This window comes from Capricornis sumatraensis, chromosome 4, assembly GCF_032405125.1.
Source record: "Capricornis sumatraensis isolate serow.1 chromosome 4, serow.2, whole genome shotgun sequence".
Lineage (NCBI taxonomy): Eukaryota > Metazoa > Chordata > Mammalia > Artiodactyla > Bovidae > Capricornis > Capricornis sumatraensis.
The window spans coordinates 159409421-159427587 of record NC_091072.1 but is presented as its reverse complement, the minus strand read 5'-3'; the positions used below and the strand labels follow the sequence as shown (position 1 = coordinate 159427587).

Genomic DNA, 18167 nt, shown 5'->3' with positions numbered 1-18167 from the left:
GGTTGCTCCATGGCACGTGGGATCTTAGTTCCCCAACCAGGAATCACACCCGAGACCTTCAGCTTGGAAGGCAGACTCTTAAACCCTGGACCACCAGGATAGTCCCGACCTTCTGTTTCTGGACAGTCGATTTAAGGACATAGAAGGAGAGGATGAGGTCCCCAGGCTCATCACTGGCAGTGTGCCCACAGCACTTTACAGTTTGCAAGATCAGAGCCCCCACTTAGAGGCGCTCACACTGGGGCTGGGGGCGGGGACACACTGGCAACTTGGCAGCAACCCCCGCTCTGCAGGGAACTGACCTGGGCGAGGGTGGAGCTGTGACCCCTCCAATCCACACCATACGACAGCTCTAGGCACCCCCTTCAACGAGATGTTTCTTAGCCGACTTCCCTTCCTCTTTCGTGATTAATTCAGTCCAGAGCCATCGGGCTGAGCCAAGAAGGCTGGCGTCCACCCAGGGCTGGAGGAAGGGGGTGGGCCCGCTGGGGTCTGTGACGCCAGCAAGGGGCTGGCAGCCTGGTGGGGAGGGGGTGTCCCAGAGAGAGAAGGGCATCCATACTCAGGTCAGCCAGGGACACCCTCAAGCCAGCTCTTTGCCCTTCAAAGAGCCGACTGCCAGAATTTCAGCCATTCAGGGAGTCAGCTGTGAAAAACAGCCATTATTCAACAGTATCAACTCACAATGAAGTAAATCATATTAAACACAAAGGCCATGAATGGTCTGACCTCACCGACTCCTGATCACCCCATGACTTGCACTATTTGCTGCACCCCTGGGCTCCTTCGCCTGTTACATCCCAGGGTGGGAGAACCCACAAGAAGGGATGGCCATCATTTCCTCCCAGGTCCGTGCCCAGTGGGGCCACGTGGGCCACTTGGAACTGGCCACAGTTGCAGGGCCGACAGCACAGGAATCTGCAAACATTTCCCATCAGCCTCCCCAGGCCTGCGAGCCGATTAGCAAGGCAGACACGGCAGGGGGGTGGACAGGAAGTCCAGCATGAGGTGTCTGGGACCAGGCAGGCAGAGGACGGTGGGGGCTGAGAAGGGACCCGACATTTGCAACCAACTGTGGGAGCAAGAAGGGGGCAGCCATGGCAGCCTGGTGCGGGCATCAGCCCAGGGGACACTGGCAGGGGCTCTGTGGGGGTGGGGCAGCCTCATGGTAACAGCGCCTCAGCGAGTGAGAGGTGGCCACGCGATTAGTCAGAGGCAGGCCAAGTAACAGCGGTGGATTCCCAGGTGGCTCAGTGGCAAAGAATCTTCCTGCCAATGCATAAGACACAAGAGACGTGGGTTTGATCCCTGGGTCGGGAAGATCCCCTGGAGGAGGAAATGGCAACACACTCCAGTATTCTTTCTGGGAAATCCCATGGACAGAGGAGCCTGGCGGGCTATAGTCCATGGGGTCACAAAGAGTCAGATCGCACTGAGCGCCTGAGCATGTACAAAGGCAGTGGGAGCCAGGCTCTTACTGTTGGAGGAGAGATGTCACGAATGCAGAAAGGGAGAAAGCCAGAATGAGCCCTGGTGGGGAAGGACGGGACCTAGCATAGATGTCGGTGTGAACACACAGGTACCAGGAGCAACAGGCAAGTGCAAGCACGAAGACCCACGTCGACGTGTGTGTGTACGTGTGTCTACATATATGTACACACACACCCCGCAACAGTCATACACACATACACACCGCAACAGTCCGCTGACTCACCTGCGAGCCGTAACAGCCCCGCAGCAACTAACACGCTGCTTCCAGGCCCGGGTTCCCAGGAGCATCCTCCCTTAAGAGGAACCAGGGGCCAGAGAAACGGCGGATTCCTGGGCTGGGCGTGCGTGCGTGTGTGCTAAGCTGCTGTTAGCCGTGTCCGACTCTTTGCGACCCCATGGACTGTAGCCCGCCAGGCTCCTCTGTCCACGGGATTCTCCAGGCAAGAACACTGGAGTGGGTTGCCATGCCCTCCTCCAGCAAATCTCCCCGACCCAGAGATCAAACCTGCATCTCTGACATCCCCTGCAGTGGCAAGCGGGTTCTTTACCGCTAGTGCCACCTGGGATGTGCCCGGAGCATCTCATTGTCCTAGAAAGTAAAGGAAGCGCTCGGAGGGAAAGGGACGTGTCTGTGGGACATAGGAGCCAGGCTGAAGCTCACCTGGCCAAATTTCAACAATTTGAGCATTAGGATAAATATTTTCATGGATTATAAACTATTGAATAAAATGGGAGATCCCAAGCCCGTACGAATACAAATAAACTGAAAAAGGAAGCTCTTCGGCATAGTAAAATGCCAACTAAGAGCCCCAATCACCATTTGTCATCCATCTTAATAATAATTAACCAAGAAATGGCAAGGGAGGCAAAAGCTAGCACATGAAACTGATATTTATACAGTCTCAGAGTATCTCCCGAAGGAATATTAATCAATTACCAGAAAAAAACAAACAAACAGTCTTGCGATTCGAAAAGAGGATGTTGCAGTGACTTTCAGGTGGTCCAAGGACCCAGAACACAGCTGTTACTGTAAGGCGGGACCCCGGGGGCCATGATGGGCCGCCCGTCCTCTCCCTCCCGCAGGCGGGAGAAGTTCTAACGGAAGGAGCCTCCCAGATCCCGGGGACCAATGACAGCACACTTCACCAGCTAAAGCCGCCCCACCCCAGCCACGTAGAAGGACCTGTCAGCGCTCGACGCCTCGGCCTGGCGACCTATCCAAACCCCCGTCCATCTAGCCTGACCATCCCTTGCAATAAACGTACAAAAACCACCCCCAACACGGTCCCCAACGTGGACTTCCTCGACCTGCCTCGTTCGGGTCTGGGAACCCCGCCCGGGAGCGCTTCACCATTAAAAAGCCTATTAGACACTCTTTTGGCGTCCTGGTCGTCTTTACCTAACAGTTACAGAGTCCATCGCTATAGGAAGGTGGATTCTCCATGGCAGGAGCACCGGCGCTCCTAGAAGGGGGTCAGGTACATTCCTGGGTGGATGGTTCTTGCTTAAGGGAGAAACCTGGCAGAACAGTTTGGAAGATGAGAAGTAAAAGCAGAGGGAACAGAAAAAGACGCAGGAAACCCACTGCACCTTTGTAGTGGTGTTGGTAACGGTGGACGGAAAAGTCTTTGCTGTATAAGTTGCATCCAATTCGACTTGGAGCTCTGCTTACATACCTCCACCGACAGAGGACTCACTGCCTCTAGCAGGCACTCCACTATCAGGTGGCTTTGAGGCCTAGAATGTCCCTCCTTTTGGCTTCCATCAAGCCAAGATCTATAATCTTACTCTTGCCCCCAGTCCACCTTTGAGAGAAGTGGGAGAAACAAAAGAAGTTCACTACCTTCCATTTGAAAATGTATCTGTTTTAGCTCAAGACAGGCATACATACATATCCTTCCACTGTCAGCCTGAGCTTCTGGAAAAGATCGCTTTGAACATGTCATTTGCTTCTTCTCAAGAATCATGGGGCTTCCCAGGTGGCGCTAGTCATAAAGACCCTACCTGCCAATGCAGGAGATGCAAGAGACATGGGTTTGACCCCTGGGTTAGGAAGATCCCCTGGAGAAGGAAAATGGCTACCCGCTCCAGTGTTCCTGCCTGGGAAATTCCATGGACCGAAGAGTCTGGCCAGCTCCAGGCCATGGGGTCACAAAGAGTCGGACACGGCTAAGCAGGCATGCACCAACAGTCTTGCATGGCTGTGCACCCAGCCCTAAATGACAGTGCTGGACAGAGGCCCCCGGCCCTGAGGGGTGCTCACCCTAATGCCCCACCTGGCCCTCGGGGTCCCGCCCTCGCCTACTGCACAGCCGGGACCCCCCCCGTCACCCGAGCTTCCCCCTCACTCAGCCGGGAACCTGAGGTTCCCCTTCACCCCACCCAAGGCTGGAGGGCACCCACCTCCTGTCAAACTCCTTGTAGGCGCTCTGGAGCCAGCGTAGGGACGGCTTGTTCTGGCTGTTCAGCCCATAGTGGAAGTAGACGATGGTGTAGTCACTCTCCACGTACTGGTCCAGCGTGTACTTCAAATACCTGGGCACAGAGCGCAGGACACAGTTATGAGCATCTCACGTTGATCAAAACCAAATATGCCTTCCCCGTAACGGAGCTGTGGTCACCCAGCGGGTGCCAATACCGGGCCACGGGGGACACTTCCAGGTCACCGCTGAGAATCCAGCTGCAGGCGGCCTGGTCCTCATTCCTTCCTCTTTCTTGTCTGGCTGTGCTGTGCAGCTTGCGGGCTCTTGTGTGACATATGGGAGCGTAGTTCCCTAACCAGGGATCGAACACAAGCCCCCTGCATTGGGAGCACGGAGTTTTAACCACTGGACTGCCTGGGAAGTCCCCTATTCTCATTTCTTAGATGATAACTGAGGCTTAGAGACATTAACTAACTTACCTAACTTCTCCCTCCCTCCACAGCCAGGAAGTGGATATGATGGCTTGAAAGTGGCCCCCAGAAGCTGTCCAGGGTCAAATCCCCAGAACCCACGAACGTGGCCTTACTTGGAAAAGGCTCTTAGTAGACGTGATTAAGGAAAGGCTCTTCAGAGCAGTTAATCCTGGATTATCCAGTTCAGTTCACTTCAGTTCAGTCGCTCAGTCATGTCCGACACTTTGCGAACCTATGGACTTCAGCACGCCAGGCCTCCCTGTCCGTCACCAACTCCAGGAGCTTGCTCAAACTCATGTGCATTGAGTCGGTGATGCCATCCAACCATCTCATCCTCTGTTGTCCCTTTCTTTTCCTGCCCTCAATCTTTCCCAGCATCAGGGTCTTTTCCAATGAGTCTGCTCTTCGCATCAGGTAGCCAAAGTACTGGAGTTTCAGCTTCAACATCAGTCCTTCCAATGTACATTCAGGACTGATTTCCTTTAGGATGGACTGGTTGGATCTCCTTGCAGTCCAAGGGACTCTCAAGAGTCTTCTCCAACACCACAGTTTAAAAGCATCAAATTTTTGGTGCTCAGCTTTCTTTATAGTCCAACTCTCACATCCATACATGACCACTGGAAAAACCACAGCCTTAACAAGTCAGACCTTTGTTGGCAAAGTAATGTCTCTGCTTTTTAATATATTGTCTAGGTTGGTCATAACTTTCCTTCCAAGGAGTAAGTGTCTTTTAATTTCATGGCTGCAGTTACCATCTGCAGTGATTTTGGAGCCCCCCAAAATAAAGTCTGACACTGCTTCCACTGTTTCCCTGTCTATTTGCCATGAAATGATGGGACCAGATGCCATGATCTTACCTTTCTAAATGTTGAGCTTTAAGCTAACTTTTTTGCTCTCCTCTTTCACTTTCATCAAGAGGATTTTTAGCTCCTCTTCACTTTCTGCCATAATCTGCATATCTGAGGTTATTGATATTTCTCCCAACAATCTTGATTCCAGCTTGTACTTCGTCCAGCCCGGCATTTCTCATGATGTACTCTGCATATTAGTTAAATAAGCAGGGTGCCTTGATGTACTCCTTTTCCTATTTGGAACCAGTCTGTTGTTCCATGTCCAGTTCTAACTGTTGTTTCCTGACCTCCATACAGATTTCTCAAGAGGCAGGTCAGGTGGTCTGGTATTCCCATCTCTTTCAGAATTTTCCACAGTTTATTGTGTTCCACACAATCAAAGCAAGAATCCCTTAGAAGAAATGGAGTAGCCATCATGGTCAACAAAAGAGTCTGAAATGCAATACTTGGATGCAGTCTCAAAAACGACAGAATGATCTGTTTGTCTCCAAGACAAAACATTCAATATCACGGTAATCCAAGTCTATGCCCCAACCAGTAATGCTGAAGAAGCTGAAGTTGAATGGTTCTATGAAGACCTACAAGACTTTCTAGAATTAACACCCAGAAAAGATGTCCTTTTCATTATAGGGGACTGGAATGCAAAAGTAGGAAGTCAAGAAACACCTGGAGCAACAGCAAATGTGGCCTTGGAATGTGGAATGAAGCAGGGCAAAGGATAACAGAGTTCTGCCAAGAGAATGCACTGGTCATAGCAAACACCCTGTTCCAACAACACAAGAGAAGACTCTACACATGGACATCACCAGATGGTCAACACCGAAATCAGATTGATTATATTCTTTGCAGCCAAAATGGAGAAGCTCTATACAGTCAGCAAAAAAAAAAAAAAAAAAAGACCAGAAGCTGACTGTGGCTTAGGTCATGAACTCTTTATTGCCAAATTCAGACTTAAATTGAAGAAAGTGGGGAAAACCACCAGACCATTCACGTATGACCTAAATCAAATCCCTAATGATTATCCAGTAGAAGTGAGAAATAGATTTAAGGGACTAGATGTGATAGACAGAGTTCCTGGTGAACTATGGACAGAGGTTCGTGACACTGTACAGGAGACAGGGATCAAGACCATCCCATGGAAAAGAAATGCAAAAAAGCAAAATGGCTGTCTGGGGAGACCTTACAAATAGCTGTGGAAAGAAGAGAAGCAAAAAGCAAGGAGAAAAGGAAAGATATAAGCATCTGAATGCAGAGTTCCAAAGAATAGCAAGAAGAGATAAGAAAGCCTTCCTCAGTGATCAGTGCAAAGCAATAGAGGAAAAGAACAGAATGGGAAAGATTAGAGATCTCTTCAAGAAAATTAGAGATACCAAGGGAACATTTCATGCAAAGATGGGCTCCATAAAGGACAGAAATGGTATGGACCTAACAGAAGCAGAAGATATTAAGAAGAGGTGGCAAGAATACACAGAAGAACTGTACAAAAAAGATCTTCATGACCCAGATAATCACGATGGTGTGATCACTCACCTAGAGCCAGACATCCTAGAATGTGAAGTCTAGTGGGCCTTAGAAAGCATCACTACAAACAAAGCTAGTGGAGGTGATGGAATTCCAGTTGAGCTGTTTCAAATCCTGAGAGATGATGCTGTGAAAGTGCTGCACTCCATATGCCAGCAAATTTGGAAAACTCAGCAGTGGCCACAGGACTGGAAAATGTCAGTTTTCATTCCAATCCCGAAGAAAAGAATGCCAAAGAATGCTCAAACTACCGCACAATTGCACTCATCTCACACGCTAGTCAAGTAATGCTCAAAATTCTCCAAGCCAGGCTTCAACAATACGTGAATTGTGAACTTCCAGATGTTCAAGCTGGTTTTTGAAAAGGCAGAGGAACCAGAGATCAACTTGCCAAGATCCGCTGGATCATGGAAAAAGCAAGAGAGTTCCAGGAAAACATTTCTTTCTGCTTTATTGGCGATGCCAAAGCCTTTGACTGTGTGGAATATCTGGGGTGAGGGGGGACACTAAATGCAGCCTCTCACATCCTGGTAAGAAGGCTCGAAAGAGGAAAGTCACAGAGCGGAGTTGGCCTCATGAAGACAGAGGCAGAGCAGAGAGCAATGCGGCCACCAGGCCAGGAGGGTGTGAAATCGCCGACAGCCACCCCACCAGAAGCTGCAAGAGGCAAGAAATGTTCCTCTGCTGGAGGCGAAGCTTCCTCTGGGGGGACTGTGGCCCCACTGACACGACTCCGGGCCCCCCACGCCTGGGGGAGAATCAGTGTGCTGCTTTACACCACTCAGAGTTTGGTGATTCAGTGATTTGTTGCAATGTTGCCACAGGAAACTGACACCGAGGATGGACTGGGATTCAAACCCGGGACTAACTCAGCCCCTCCACTTCAGACGCCTTGCTGTCCGGCTGTCTGTCTAGAAGCAAGCGATTCCTCCTTTTCAGATCTGCTCCTAACGTGCTTTCTCTTGGGCTTCCCAGGTGGTGCTAGAGGTAAAGAATCCACTTGCCAGTGCAAGAGACGTGGGTTCGATCCCCTGGGTCGGGAACGTCCCTTGGAGGAGGAAGTGGCCACCCACTCCAGTGTTCTTGCCTGGAGAATCCCATGGACAGAGGAGCCTGGCGCACTACAGTCCTTGGGACCAGAGTTGGACACTACTGAGCGTGCACTTGCATGTCTTCGTCTTCCTGGAAAGTAGACCCGCTTCTGTCATGTGCCCACACTCCATGGGACAAACTACAAATCCCGTGGTCAGTCTCGGGCTGCAGCGCGTGCTCCTTCCTGGCCACGTGCACGTGACCTGCCTGAGAGGCCCTTGTCCAGCCACCTGCGCTTGAGCTGCAGCTGGAGCTCTCCTGATCCCGTCAGCAATCTGGCTCCCGACGTACAGCTGGTTCGGCCAGGTTCTTGCACCTCAGGTGGGCTGAGCCATTCGTCATCTAGAAAGCGCAGCTCGTGATTAATCCGGCCCGGCGCTCCAGGAATGCAGGCACGGCTTCTCTGAGTTGGTGGTGGGACCGCAGCCGCCTTCCCTGGGAGCCTGGCAAACACAGCCCACCAGAGCCCAGGGGCTGTTCTGTCTTCAGCAGCTGGTGGAGGACCCAGCAAACTAGTCGGATGCCTGGGGTCCCAGGAATTCTCACAAAGCAAGCAGCACGAAGGCTTCCGGATGCTTCTACGATCCACCTGTGCCTTCGTCCACTTGGCAGTGTGGGGCTCCAGGCCACAGTCGCGGCATCGAGCTGTGGCTGGGCTTTTGTAGTCGAGGGAAAAGCGGTGGGTCTAGAAGCAGTGACAGCAGAGCTCAGGCCCCCGAGCCGTCCCAGCAGCGGGTGAGTCTGCCCTGGGCCAGGCTTCGCTCCTCTGTCCCTCACAAGGGGACACAGACATTCCCAGGGACGCCCAGCACTGGGCTGGGGCTTGACCAAGTGAGTGAAGAGCAGAATCCAATGGCTGAGCAGGAAATGCCCGGGACATGGTGTCCAGGTAAGTCACACGGGCCCGGCAGGCAACCTGGGCAGGGACAGTCCAGCAGGACCTGCTGGGTGGGACGGCACTTCACTTGATTTCAAGCAGCCTCGGTGGCCTCGGCACGCAGCTTTCTCCTCCCCGGGCCGAGCCTCTCACCAGACCCGAGGCCGCCTACTCACCGGGGTGACGCCGGGCGGGAGCTTTGCAATGGGGACCGTGCCAGCTCTCCTGATGCTCTCAGGGTCTGGCCGGGGAGGGGGGCCTGGGGTCAGCTCGGCCACACAGAGCAAACGGACAGCCCCCAGGGACAGGGCGGAGGACGAGGCCACTGAGGGTCAGGGGCAGTGGGGAGGGCTGCCTCCTGAGCAGACGCAGAGGGCGGCCTGCGTGGCTTGGAGGGGCGCAGGCATCGGTCCTGCGGTGGGACTGTCACCTGGCACTGATGACACTCCCTCGGGGACCCGAGCATCCATCAGTGTCTGTTAACCTTTGACCCCGAACATCCTCTCTGTGCTGAGAGTGATGGAGAGGCACCTGCCAGGGAGAGGGACACACATGGGTGGGGGGGTGCCTACGGAGGAAGGACGGTGGGGCGGGGGGGCATGGAGGGGGCACAGGACAGACTTACTCCAGCAGCCGCCTGTGGTTGAGCTCGTGGGAGGGGGGCATCCGGCAGCAGCAGAACGTGATGACGCGTCTTCCAAAGCGGTCCTCCCCTGCGGGGCAGACGGGTGTGAGCCCCAGTCCCGGCCTGACACCGGAGGTGGCCGTCTCCCCCCACACCCTCCGGCCATCACCAAAGACGGCCTCTGTCCAGCCCACCTGAGCCAAGAGGCGCAGGCAGCCGGGGTGAGCACCTGCCAGATGGGTGCTGCTACCTGAGGCTCTGGGTGCCTCGGCCAAGGTCGCCGTCACCACCCCCTGCGCCCCAGAGCCCACTGCGGAGCGCGGGGCTCAGACGAGGTCCCACAGTCACTTCCTGACTGGTTACAGGAAGGCTGTGCATGTGCGCTCAGCCGTGTCCGACTCCGTGGACTGTAGCCCGCCTGGCTCCTCTGTCCACTGGATCCTCCAGGCAAGAGTACGGGGGGTGGAGTGCCATTTCCTCCTCCAGGGGATCTTCCCAACTTGGGGATCGAACCCACATCTCCTGCACAGACAGGTGGATTCTTTACCACTGAGCCCCCGGGAAGCCCGACAGGAAGTGTATCAGGAAACAGAAAGGCGCCCTTGCAGAAGTGCTCGTGACTCGGAACTCACCGTAACTCACCATAAACAAGCATTTACAGCTGTTGTCAGATGCTTACTTAGAATAAGAAGAAACGACAGCAGAGCACCTTCATTCCTCCACCCACCCCACCCCAGCTCTGAAAGGCAAGGCGTCAAGCTCTCACGCCCGGCCAGGACGGCTGTTTGTTACTTAAGGCACATCCGCTTCTCCCGGGAGCCGCGAGCCACGCCGACCTTCAGAATGCGAGAGTCATTTTGGTTTCCAAAGACAGCGGCCTTTTCAAAGGTTCCTTGAGAATTCTGGTCATGGTTTCTGTTTGTTTAGAAGGCGCTTGTTGAAAGGACTGCCGGGGGCCCAGGCGTTTATCTGCTTCCCTTGCCAGCTGGGCATTTCCGTCTGGGCACAAAACCTTCGATGGCTGTGCCTCCAGGCACAAAGTGTTTATCCTGAACGATGTTTCTAGCATTGAGGCGGCCAGGCTCCACGGCTCACCTGAGCCTATGCCCGCCTGCGAGAGGGAGGGAAAGGGACGACTTTGCTTCTGAAGGTGTGAACTGTTTTGTGCGGCGACTGGAGGAATAGGGAATTAAATGCCCCTGGCACTGAAAGAGAAGGTCGACCTCCACACTGAGATGTCAGCATAGGAACCAGACCAAGTGGAGAGTCTTGGGGATGTGCTGAGTGGTTGGTCAACGGAAGGCCAGGCCAACACACACTCATTGTGGGCTCACCGTGCACCCAGCTCTGGAGAGAAAAGGCCAGACATGGTCCCCACTGACCCACGGTCCACGGTCGAGGGGAAAGGACAGTGATAGGGTGCTGGGGGTCTTGGCTCAGCTCTGCAATCCCCTCTCTGAAAACCTTCAAGGGCTCCAGCAGCCACGTCCACCTCCGCAGGGACTTCCCAGATCCGGGGGTGCTATCCTCCACAGGCCGGCCCTCACTTCAGACACCAGCTATGCGTCAAGGGTCTCCAGGCCTCCCTATTTTTGTCCAGCTGCCTATAGATTCCGAGGTTCCCACTACCCGCTTCACAACTGATCGCTCATTGGCTCACAGAACTCTGGAAAGCACTAGACATCCAATCACCTTTATTATAAAGGATACAAGTCAGAACCAGGCAAGAGGGGAGACGCACCGGGGAGTCGGGCAGCCCTGGGCCGGCCTCTCTGCAACGTGGGGATAAGAGACCTGACTTTGGAGGGAACAGGAAGGCCTGCACTCGTAGTTGGAATAAAGCCTTGCCAAGCTGGCACACAGCAGGCGCTCCATAAAGGAGGCCTATTAGTCACCACCTGCCGGAAGGATGGTGGGTGCGTGCACGTGTGCTGTTTCATCGGGGGTGAGAAAAACCGAGGTCCAGAGACGCCAGGTGAGCATCAGAGCTGGGCTCCTGCTCACGGCTGGCTGGCTTCCGGGGCAGCGCCCCCAGGCCAGCCTCCTCTGCTCCCAATGTTCCCAACAAGGAGGCCGTCACAGCCCCAAAGCCCCCGCAGCCCTGAGGAACCCCCGGGACCCCGAGGCTCCTGCCCACTGAGCAGTTATGGGGCATTTGCGTTAACCATCCCCGTCAGGATGAGTCACTGCCCTCCCGCTCTCCAGTGACACAGGCCAGTGTATGGAAAACGGGCTTCGAAATTGTCATATGGGAGGAAATGAAAACTATCAATAAAATGCAAACTCTACAAGGCACCGGTTTAATTCACGACCCCATCTTCTCCCCTCGCTGGTTCACAACACAACATCACTCACAGTCTCCAAGACAGAGAAGCCCCGTTTCTGCAGAAAGAAATGAGTCCCGTGCCGTGACCCGTGACATGCCTGCCACCATCCATCACCAGCTCCAAGAGAGAAGGATGGTTAAAATGCACCATAAAGGCACAGAGACCTCCCCAGGACCAACGAGGGAGCGTGTCTGGGTTTTAAGGCTGCTAACCTTTTACTGCGGGAGTGAAAGGGGATTCGCAGGCTCATTTTGTCTGTGTCCTGCAGGAAAAGCCCAGCCAGGGTCTGAAGGGCTGTGAGGAGTGCTCCAGCCGTGAGGATGCAGACTGGACGCCAGCAGGACCAGGTCTGGCGTCTGCCTCTCCTATACCCACTCTGCCGCTCGCCTCTGGCCCTCGGGTGGAACCTCCGCTCTGCCCACCCTGCGTTCCAACTTCTAATCTCACCCCTGAGCTCACAGCCCCAGACCCAGACTGCAGTTTCAGAAAGTGACCACTCCGTAGTCATTTCTTATTTCTTATTTTTGGCTTGCGGGATTTGTCAGTTCCCTGACCAGGGACGGAACCTGGGCCCTCGGCCGTGAGAGCGTGGAATCCTAGCCACGGAACTGCCAGGGAATTTCCTAAGATATTTATGTATGCATGTATGTAGTCTTGGCCGTGCTGTGCAGCACATACGATCTTAGGGGAGGATCCTGACCAGGGATCTAACCTGTGCCCCTGCATTGGAAGTGCGGTTTTGCCCACTGGACCACCAGGGAAGTCCCTCCCTAAAATATTTAAATCAGTGCTATCTTGAGACTTGAAAAGTCTTCAAAGCTCCCATTTGGCCAAATACATAGTTCTTTAAGTAATAATGAAAGATCATTCAACAATTACTTTTGACAAGACGCTCTGGTTCTGGGCATGGTCCTGACATTCAGCAGGTGGGGGAGGCAGCCCCTGGGAGAAGAATTAGGAGGCAGCTTGGTGGGGGGATGTCTGGTATACCTGAGGTGGGCCCCTGGTGGGTGGCAGGCCTGAACTGTCACATGCCACCTGCTGGAGGAGCAGGAGAAGCGTCCACGTCCTGAGCTCTGTCCCCCGGGTCCTCTGGCTGCAGAGGAGAGTGGACCTGAGATGGGGCGAGGGGACACAGCTGGACGCCAAGGTGAGGCCTGGGAGGAGGGGGCAGAGGGCTGGTCCTCAGGGAGGGAACCCCGAGGTCTGCTCTCCCTGGGCGCCCCAACTGGAAAAGCCACGGGCTCACCCAGACTCAGACCAGGACTTAACAGCAGGTACAGCCTGGTCTCGGCTTGCAGAGGGCAGGTCATGGGACTTCTCAGCATCCCTCACTGCGTGAGAGCCGGTTCCTACGAGAAATGTCCTCGGATGCGTATCTCCATACAGCCTGTCGGCTGTGTCTCTGGGGACCCTGACCAACACGCTGCCGGTGTGAGACGTGCATGTGAGTGGCATGGCCCTGATTCCTCAGGGAAAATAAACGTCACGCAGGAGACTCCCTTCTGGCCAGCTGCTGGGCGTGGGGCCGCTCGCTCCTGCGTTTGGCAGAGGTTTGCTGCGTTTGCTGAGCGGCAGCATAATCGTATCGTCGGTTGGTAAAGCAATCCACTTCATTCCGGCCTGTGCTCTCTACAGACGCTGCCTGGTGGCTACTCAGAGCACTTGGATGATGAGCTCTCAGCTGCGCCATGTGCATTCGCGAAACACTGGTGGGTCCCTTCTGCTGCAGTTTCCACGCTGTGAGCACAGCCCTGCCGAGCCCGCCACACACCGCAGCCCTCAGGAAGGCCGGCGCAGCAGCGCTCCCGGGGACCAACCACCCCGCAGGGACTCACCTGCCACCTGCAGGATGCCGTGTCGGGCCACGTCATAGAAGGGGTGGTTCGTGCTCAGCTCGGGGTCCGGGCCAGCCGGGGGCGCCACAGAGGGTGCAGCTGAGGGCCTTCTCGCAGCACCCAGGGCAGCGGCCTCCTCCTCATCTCTCTGCAGCTCTGCGGCAGACGGCAGGGTCAGGGGAGGGTCACTGCATTCCTCAGGAAGGAGGACAGCGAGGGAGCTCCCTGAGGCCTTTTAACAGGACACACACCTCGCCTTGCTGTGCACCCACTAAGCGCCCACTCTGTGCGCCCACCACATGCCTACCTCTGCTGTGCACCCACTAAGCGCCCACTGGGTGTGTACCCACTACACGCCCATCTCTGCTGTACACCCGCTACCTGCCCGCTCGCTGTGCACCCACTATGTGCCCATCTCTGCTGTGCACCCACTATGCACCTGCTCAGTGTACACCCCACGGAAAGAGTAAAATGGGTAAAACAAACCCGGGGGCTGGATACTGTCCCTCCGCACTGACAGCAGGGGTAACTGAGGCTCAGAGGAGAGAATGACCCTGGGGTCACAAGGTGTGGCCTGAACCCGATTTCCCAGTTCCGAATTCTGACTTGGGCCCTTCCTGAGAGATGCTGACACCGGTGGGCGACAGGAGGCCGTGGCTGGGATGAAGGGCAGTAGCTGGGGTCCCTGTACTACAAGGCAGAAAGAAAGGGCTGCCTGCTGAAATTTAGTTTTAGTACAGAAGGTTCCTTCATACAGAACAAATCCAGGTTCCTTCAGAAATGTTTTCAGTTGGAAAAGGAGTGGGAACTTCACATTTCGGGTGAGGGTTAGACTTCAGTTTCCAGATACACTGGATGAATAGTGCGACCACGAACTTTAAGTCTACCCAGAAACCCACGGTGGGACCTCGTTTGGGAACAGTGTCTTTAGAGACGAAGTGAATTAAGGTGAGGTCACATTGGATCAGGGTGGACCTTAAATCCAATGCCATGTCCTTACAAGAAGGGGAAAAGGGCTCCCCTGGCGGTGCAGCAGTTAAGAACCCTCCTGCCAGTGCAGAGGACACAGGTCCAATCCCTGCTCCAGGAAGGTCCCCTGTGCCTCCAGGCAATTAAGCCCATGCCCCACAGCTGCTGAGCCCCTGCACCGCACCTGCCGAGGCCCACGTGCCTAAGCTTGTGCCCCACACGAGAGCAGCCACCCCAACGAGCGGCCCACACACCCTAACGAGGAGTGGCCCCTGCTTGCGGCAAGCAGAGTAAGCCTGGGAGCAGCAGTGAAGACCCAGCACAGCCGAGACTCAAAACAAATCGATCTTTAAAAAAAGAAGAAGAGGAAAGGACACAGAGCCCCGGAGAGAAGACCGCCAGTCTCCTCGGGGATGGGGCTGGAAGAGAGCATACTGTACCTATTTCGGCCAGCTCCTCCAGGTCCAGCCCAGACATGCTCTGCTGGGGCGTAGGGCGGCCCGGAGGCACCGTCCGGACGCCGCCTCCCGAGGATCCAGGCATGGGGTCCTTCCGACACCCTGAGGGAGAAGCACATTGAATCGGCGAACGTTTAACGTGAGGAATAAAGGAGCGCCCTTCACGTGGCCTGCTTGCTCTTCAATTTCCCTCCTTGACAAAGAAAAAGCAGCCACCTCCGATTCGCCTGGACCTCAGGTCACTTTCGTGTTTGGCTTCCAACCTGCCCAGCGCACCCCCTTTACCCCCGACCCGTGGGAAACTTGCCCCTCGAGGAACCACGTGAGGTCCTGGGAGCTGGACCCCTGGAGGGTGGCATCCACCCCATGTTTGGGCTCCTATATCTGACCTCATCCTCTGCAGGCCCTGCCCACTGATGAGTGCACGTGGACGGGGCACCCCCTGCCCAACAGCCCCCTGTCCCAGGAGAGCAGGGCAGAGGGGCAGTGGAGCGGGGACGGGATGTGGAGAGAGAACAGCGCCTCCAGGGCCAACACACTTTGAGGACAGCATCTTTGCTTCTTCACCACCGTCTCACAGATTCACACACTCACTCCTGTACCCGCTTTACGGAGAGGGCAACTGAGGCCGGCAAAGATCACTTAGAGCGGCGCATGGCTGCACAGCAGGTAATCACCACCAGCTGAGAGTTTGCCACCTGGTTATTCTGGGCCCTGGAGGCTGACGCAAAGCCTGTGCAGATCTTTACTATCCAAACGGCGGAATATTGTGGTACATAAAAAGCAATGAAGTATGGACACCTGGTACGACATGGATGACCCTTGAAAATATTGTGCTAAGTGAAAGGAGGGCATGGAACCCACTCCAGAATTCTCACCTGGAGAATCCCCATGGACAGAGGAGCCTGGCCAGCGACAGTCTGTAGGCTCACATAGAGTCGGACACGACTGAAGCAACTTTGCACGCATGAAGGAAGCCAGACCACAAAAGATGACGAGTCCACAGAATGAGTCCATTCTAGAAAAGTCTGGAGCAGGCAGGCCCACAGAGACAGAGGGTAGCCACTGGGTACTAGGAAGTTGGGCGGGGGGCAGAGATTAGGGAGGTGACAGCAGAGCAGAGCGGACCCTTTCTGAGGTGAAGAAAATGCCCTAAAATTGACTATGGCGATGGCTGCCCATGTCTGCAATTACACTAAAAACCGCAGAGCTATAAACGTAAATTACATATTGTGTGAATTATATCTTAGTAAAGGTGTTTTTTAAAATGAACAGTGGTAGGTGCAAATGGCACATACAGTTTGGTCTAGCTTTTGAGTAGTGAAAAGAGACACAGGACATTGCTTTTATTTATTTGTTTATATTTTGTCCTAACCGCTGGACTGCCAGGGAAGTCTTCAGAGCATTGGTTTTAAAATGCTGGCTTCTATGAGTTCTAGAATTAGGGTTTATAAATCCATTTATTTTCCCATGTTTGTCCCTTTTTCATTTTTTCAGAAGCCTGTATTACACTTAATATAAGGTTAAGTCATATAAACTAAATTAATAAAGTTTTATGAATACAAAAACATTTTAAACCTTGACGTCTTTTAAAAAAAAAACGCACTTAGTAGCTAAGTGCCATTTTCCATCTTATTTTACAGATGGGAGAACTGAGGCAGAGATCAGGGAGCCAGCCCCTGAAGGGCAGTGCTGTGGGACTCCAGGACAATGGCCACAGATACAAAGAGCAGAGGGTCCGGGTGGGGGGCAAGGAGGGAGAGGCCAGCCTCCGCTCCAGGGGGACCCCTCAGAGCCAGCTCAGTGAGGCTGCACCTGCCCACTTTGGGGGAGAAGTCAGAGTCCGTGCTGGTCTGCCACAGCTGCCAATGTTCAAACACTGAAATCTAATCTAAAATGAAAAAAAAAAAATCTGTGTGCCCCAAACTCCACAGTTCCACACGCCCAGCAGAATGTGTACATCTGTGTGGCAAAGGGCGTGGGCTGGAGTGTTCTGAGCTGAAGCACTGAAACAGCCCCAGACTGGAAGCGACCCGTGTCCGCAGACGGTGAGGGGGCTGCTGGTGTGGACGGTGCGCCTCAGGGGTGAGGGTGGTGTCGGGTTATGTGGGAGAACGTCTTTATGCTCAGATGCTGAAACAGTCAGCAGAGGAGGCAGGAGGGCTGTACCACCTTCTAGGAGTTCAGCTAAGAGAGAGAGAAAGACAGAGGAAGCCCATAACGGATGGCACCCATTTCCAAATCAAGGGGGAAAGCAGGTGTTTTCTTACGTTTCTGCACTCGGAACAATTTTCTTAAAAACAGCTGGAGATGGAAGGAAGGCAGGAGGGGGAAGCCCTTGCCTGATTCCATCACCCTGTTTATCAAAGAACAAAGCTGAGGCCCGTGAGGTGCAGACAGTGGCTCAAGGTCACACAGCGTCATCCTCAGGGCGCCTCCCAGGACTCCTGACTCAGAGTTTCTCTCTCCTGACACCAGTGAGCCTGGGGTTTTGGCGTTTCCCCTCTGAGAGTTCTCCACGATCTGGGGGCCACATCACCAGGGCCTGTTTCCTGGCGTCCAGTTTCAACCAGCCTCCTCCCTGCCCCCTGCCGCTGTGAACCCTGCCAGCTGCTCCCCTGGGGGCGGGGGGGGGGGGGCACTCTGCCGTCCCAGATGGCTGTGTGGCTTTGCCAAGGGTTGCGCCCTGTCTGGGCTGAGGTGTTGCAAGAGCCTGGCTGGCTGCAGGTGGAAGACCCTGGGCAGGGCACAGGGAGGGAGCCCACGAGAGGGGGAGGGGTGGGAAAGAGGGGCAGAGAACCCAGGATCAGGGGGGTGAGGGTTCATGGGTCACTGGCACACCCTTCTACAAGTCCCGCCCCCCGACACGTCCTGGCTCCTCTGCGCCTGCAGTTCTGGGGGGCAGGGGGGCCTCACTGTGACGCCCCTTTTAACACCAGCAGTCCAGATGCTAGATCAGCCCCACCAACAGCCCAACTTGAACCAGTGACTGGGCCTGCCTCCACCTCTGCTTGTAGACCCCCGCTGCACCCCTGCCCAGGGCCTGCCTTGCCTGCCTTCTTCAGATGCCACAGCTCCGGAGGTGGGGTGGGCTGGGGGTGCAGTGTGCATACAGGATGGGGTTTTCTCCTGGCATCATGCAGGGCACGGAGTACCAGGCAGGGGAAGCCTCACCTGGGCCCCCCGCCCACCCTCTCCATGTCAGGAACACAGGGCTGCCTT

General features: G+C 54.7%; 1 protein-coding gene across 1 annotated transcript in view; it reads right to left on the bottom strand.

The window, feature by feature from the left end:
- Window positions 1-15030, bottom strand: part of ARHGAP8 (Rho GTPase activating protein 8) — a 37678-nt gene extending 22648 nt beyond the window's left edge. The window contains exons 1-4 of the mRNA XM_068971559.1: window positions 14928-15030; window positions 13519-13674; window positions 9354-9441; window positions 3895-4026 (exon numbers count right to left, since the gene is read on the bottom strand). Of these exons, the coding sequence (XP_068827660.1) occupies window positions 3895-4026; window positions 9354-9441; window positions 13519-13674; window positions 14928-15030 (479 nt within the window). The remainder of the gene's footprint in view (window positions 1-3894; window positions 4027-9353; window positions 9442-13518; window positions 13675-14927) is intronic.
- Window positions 15031-18167: the final 3137 nt, after the last annotated feature.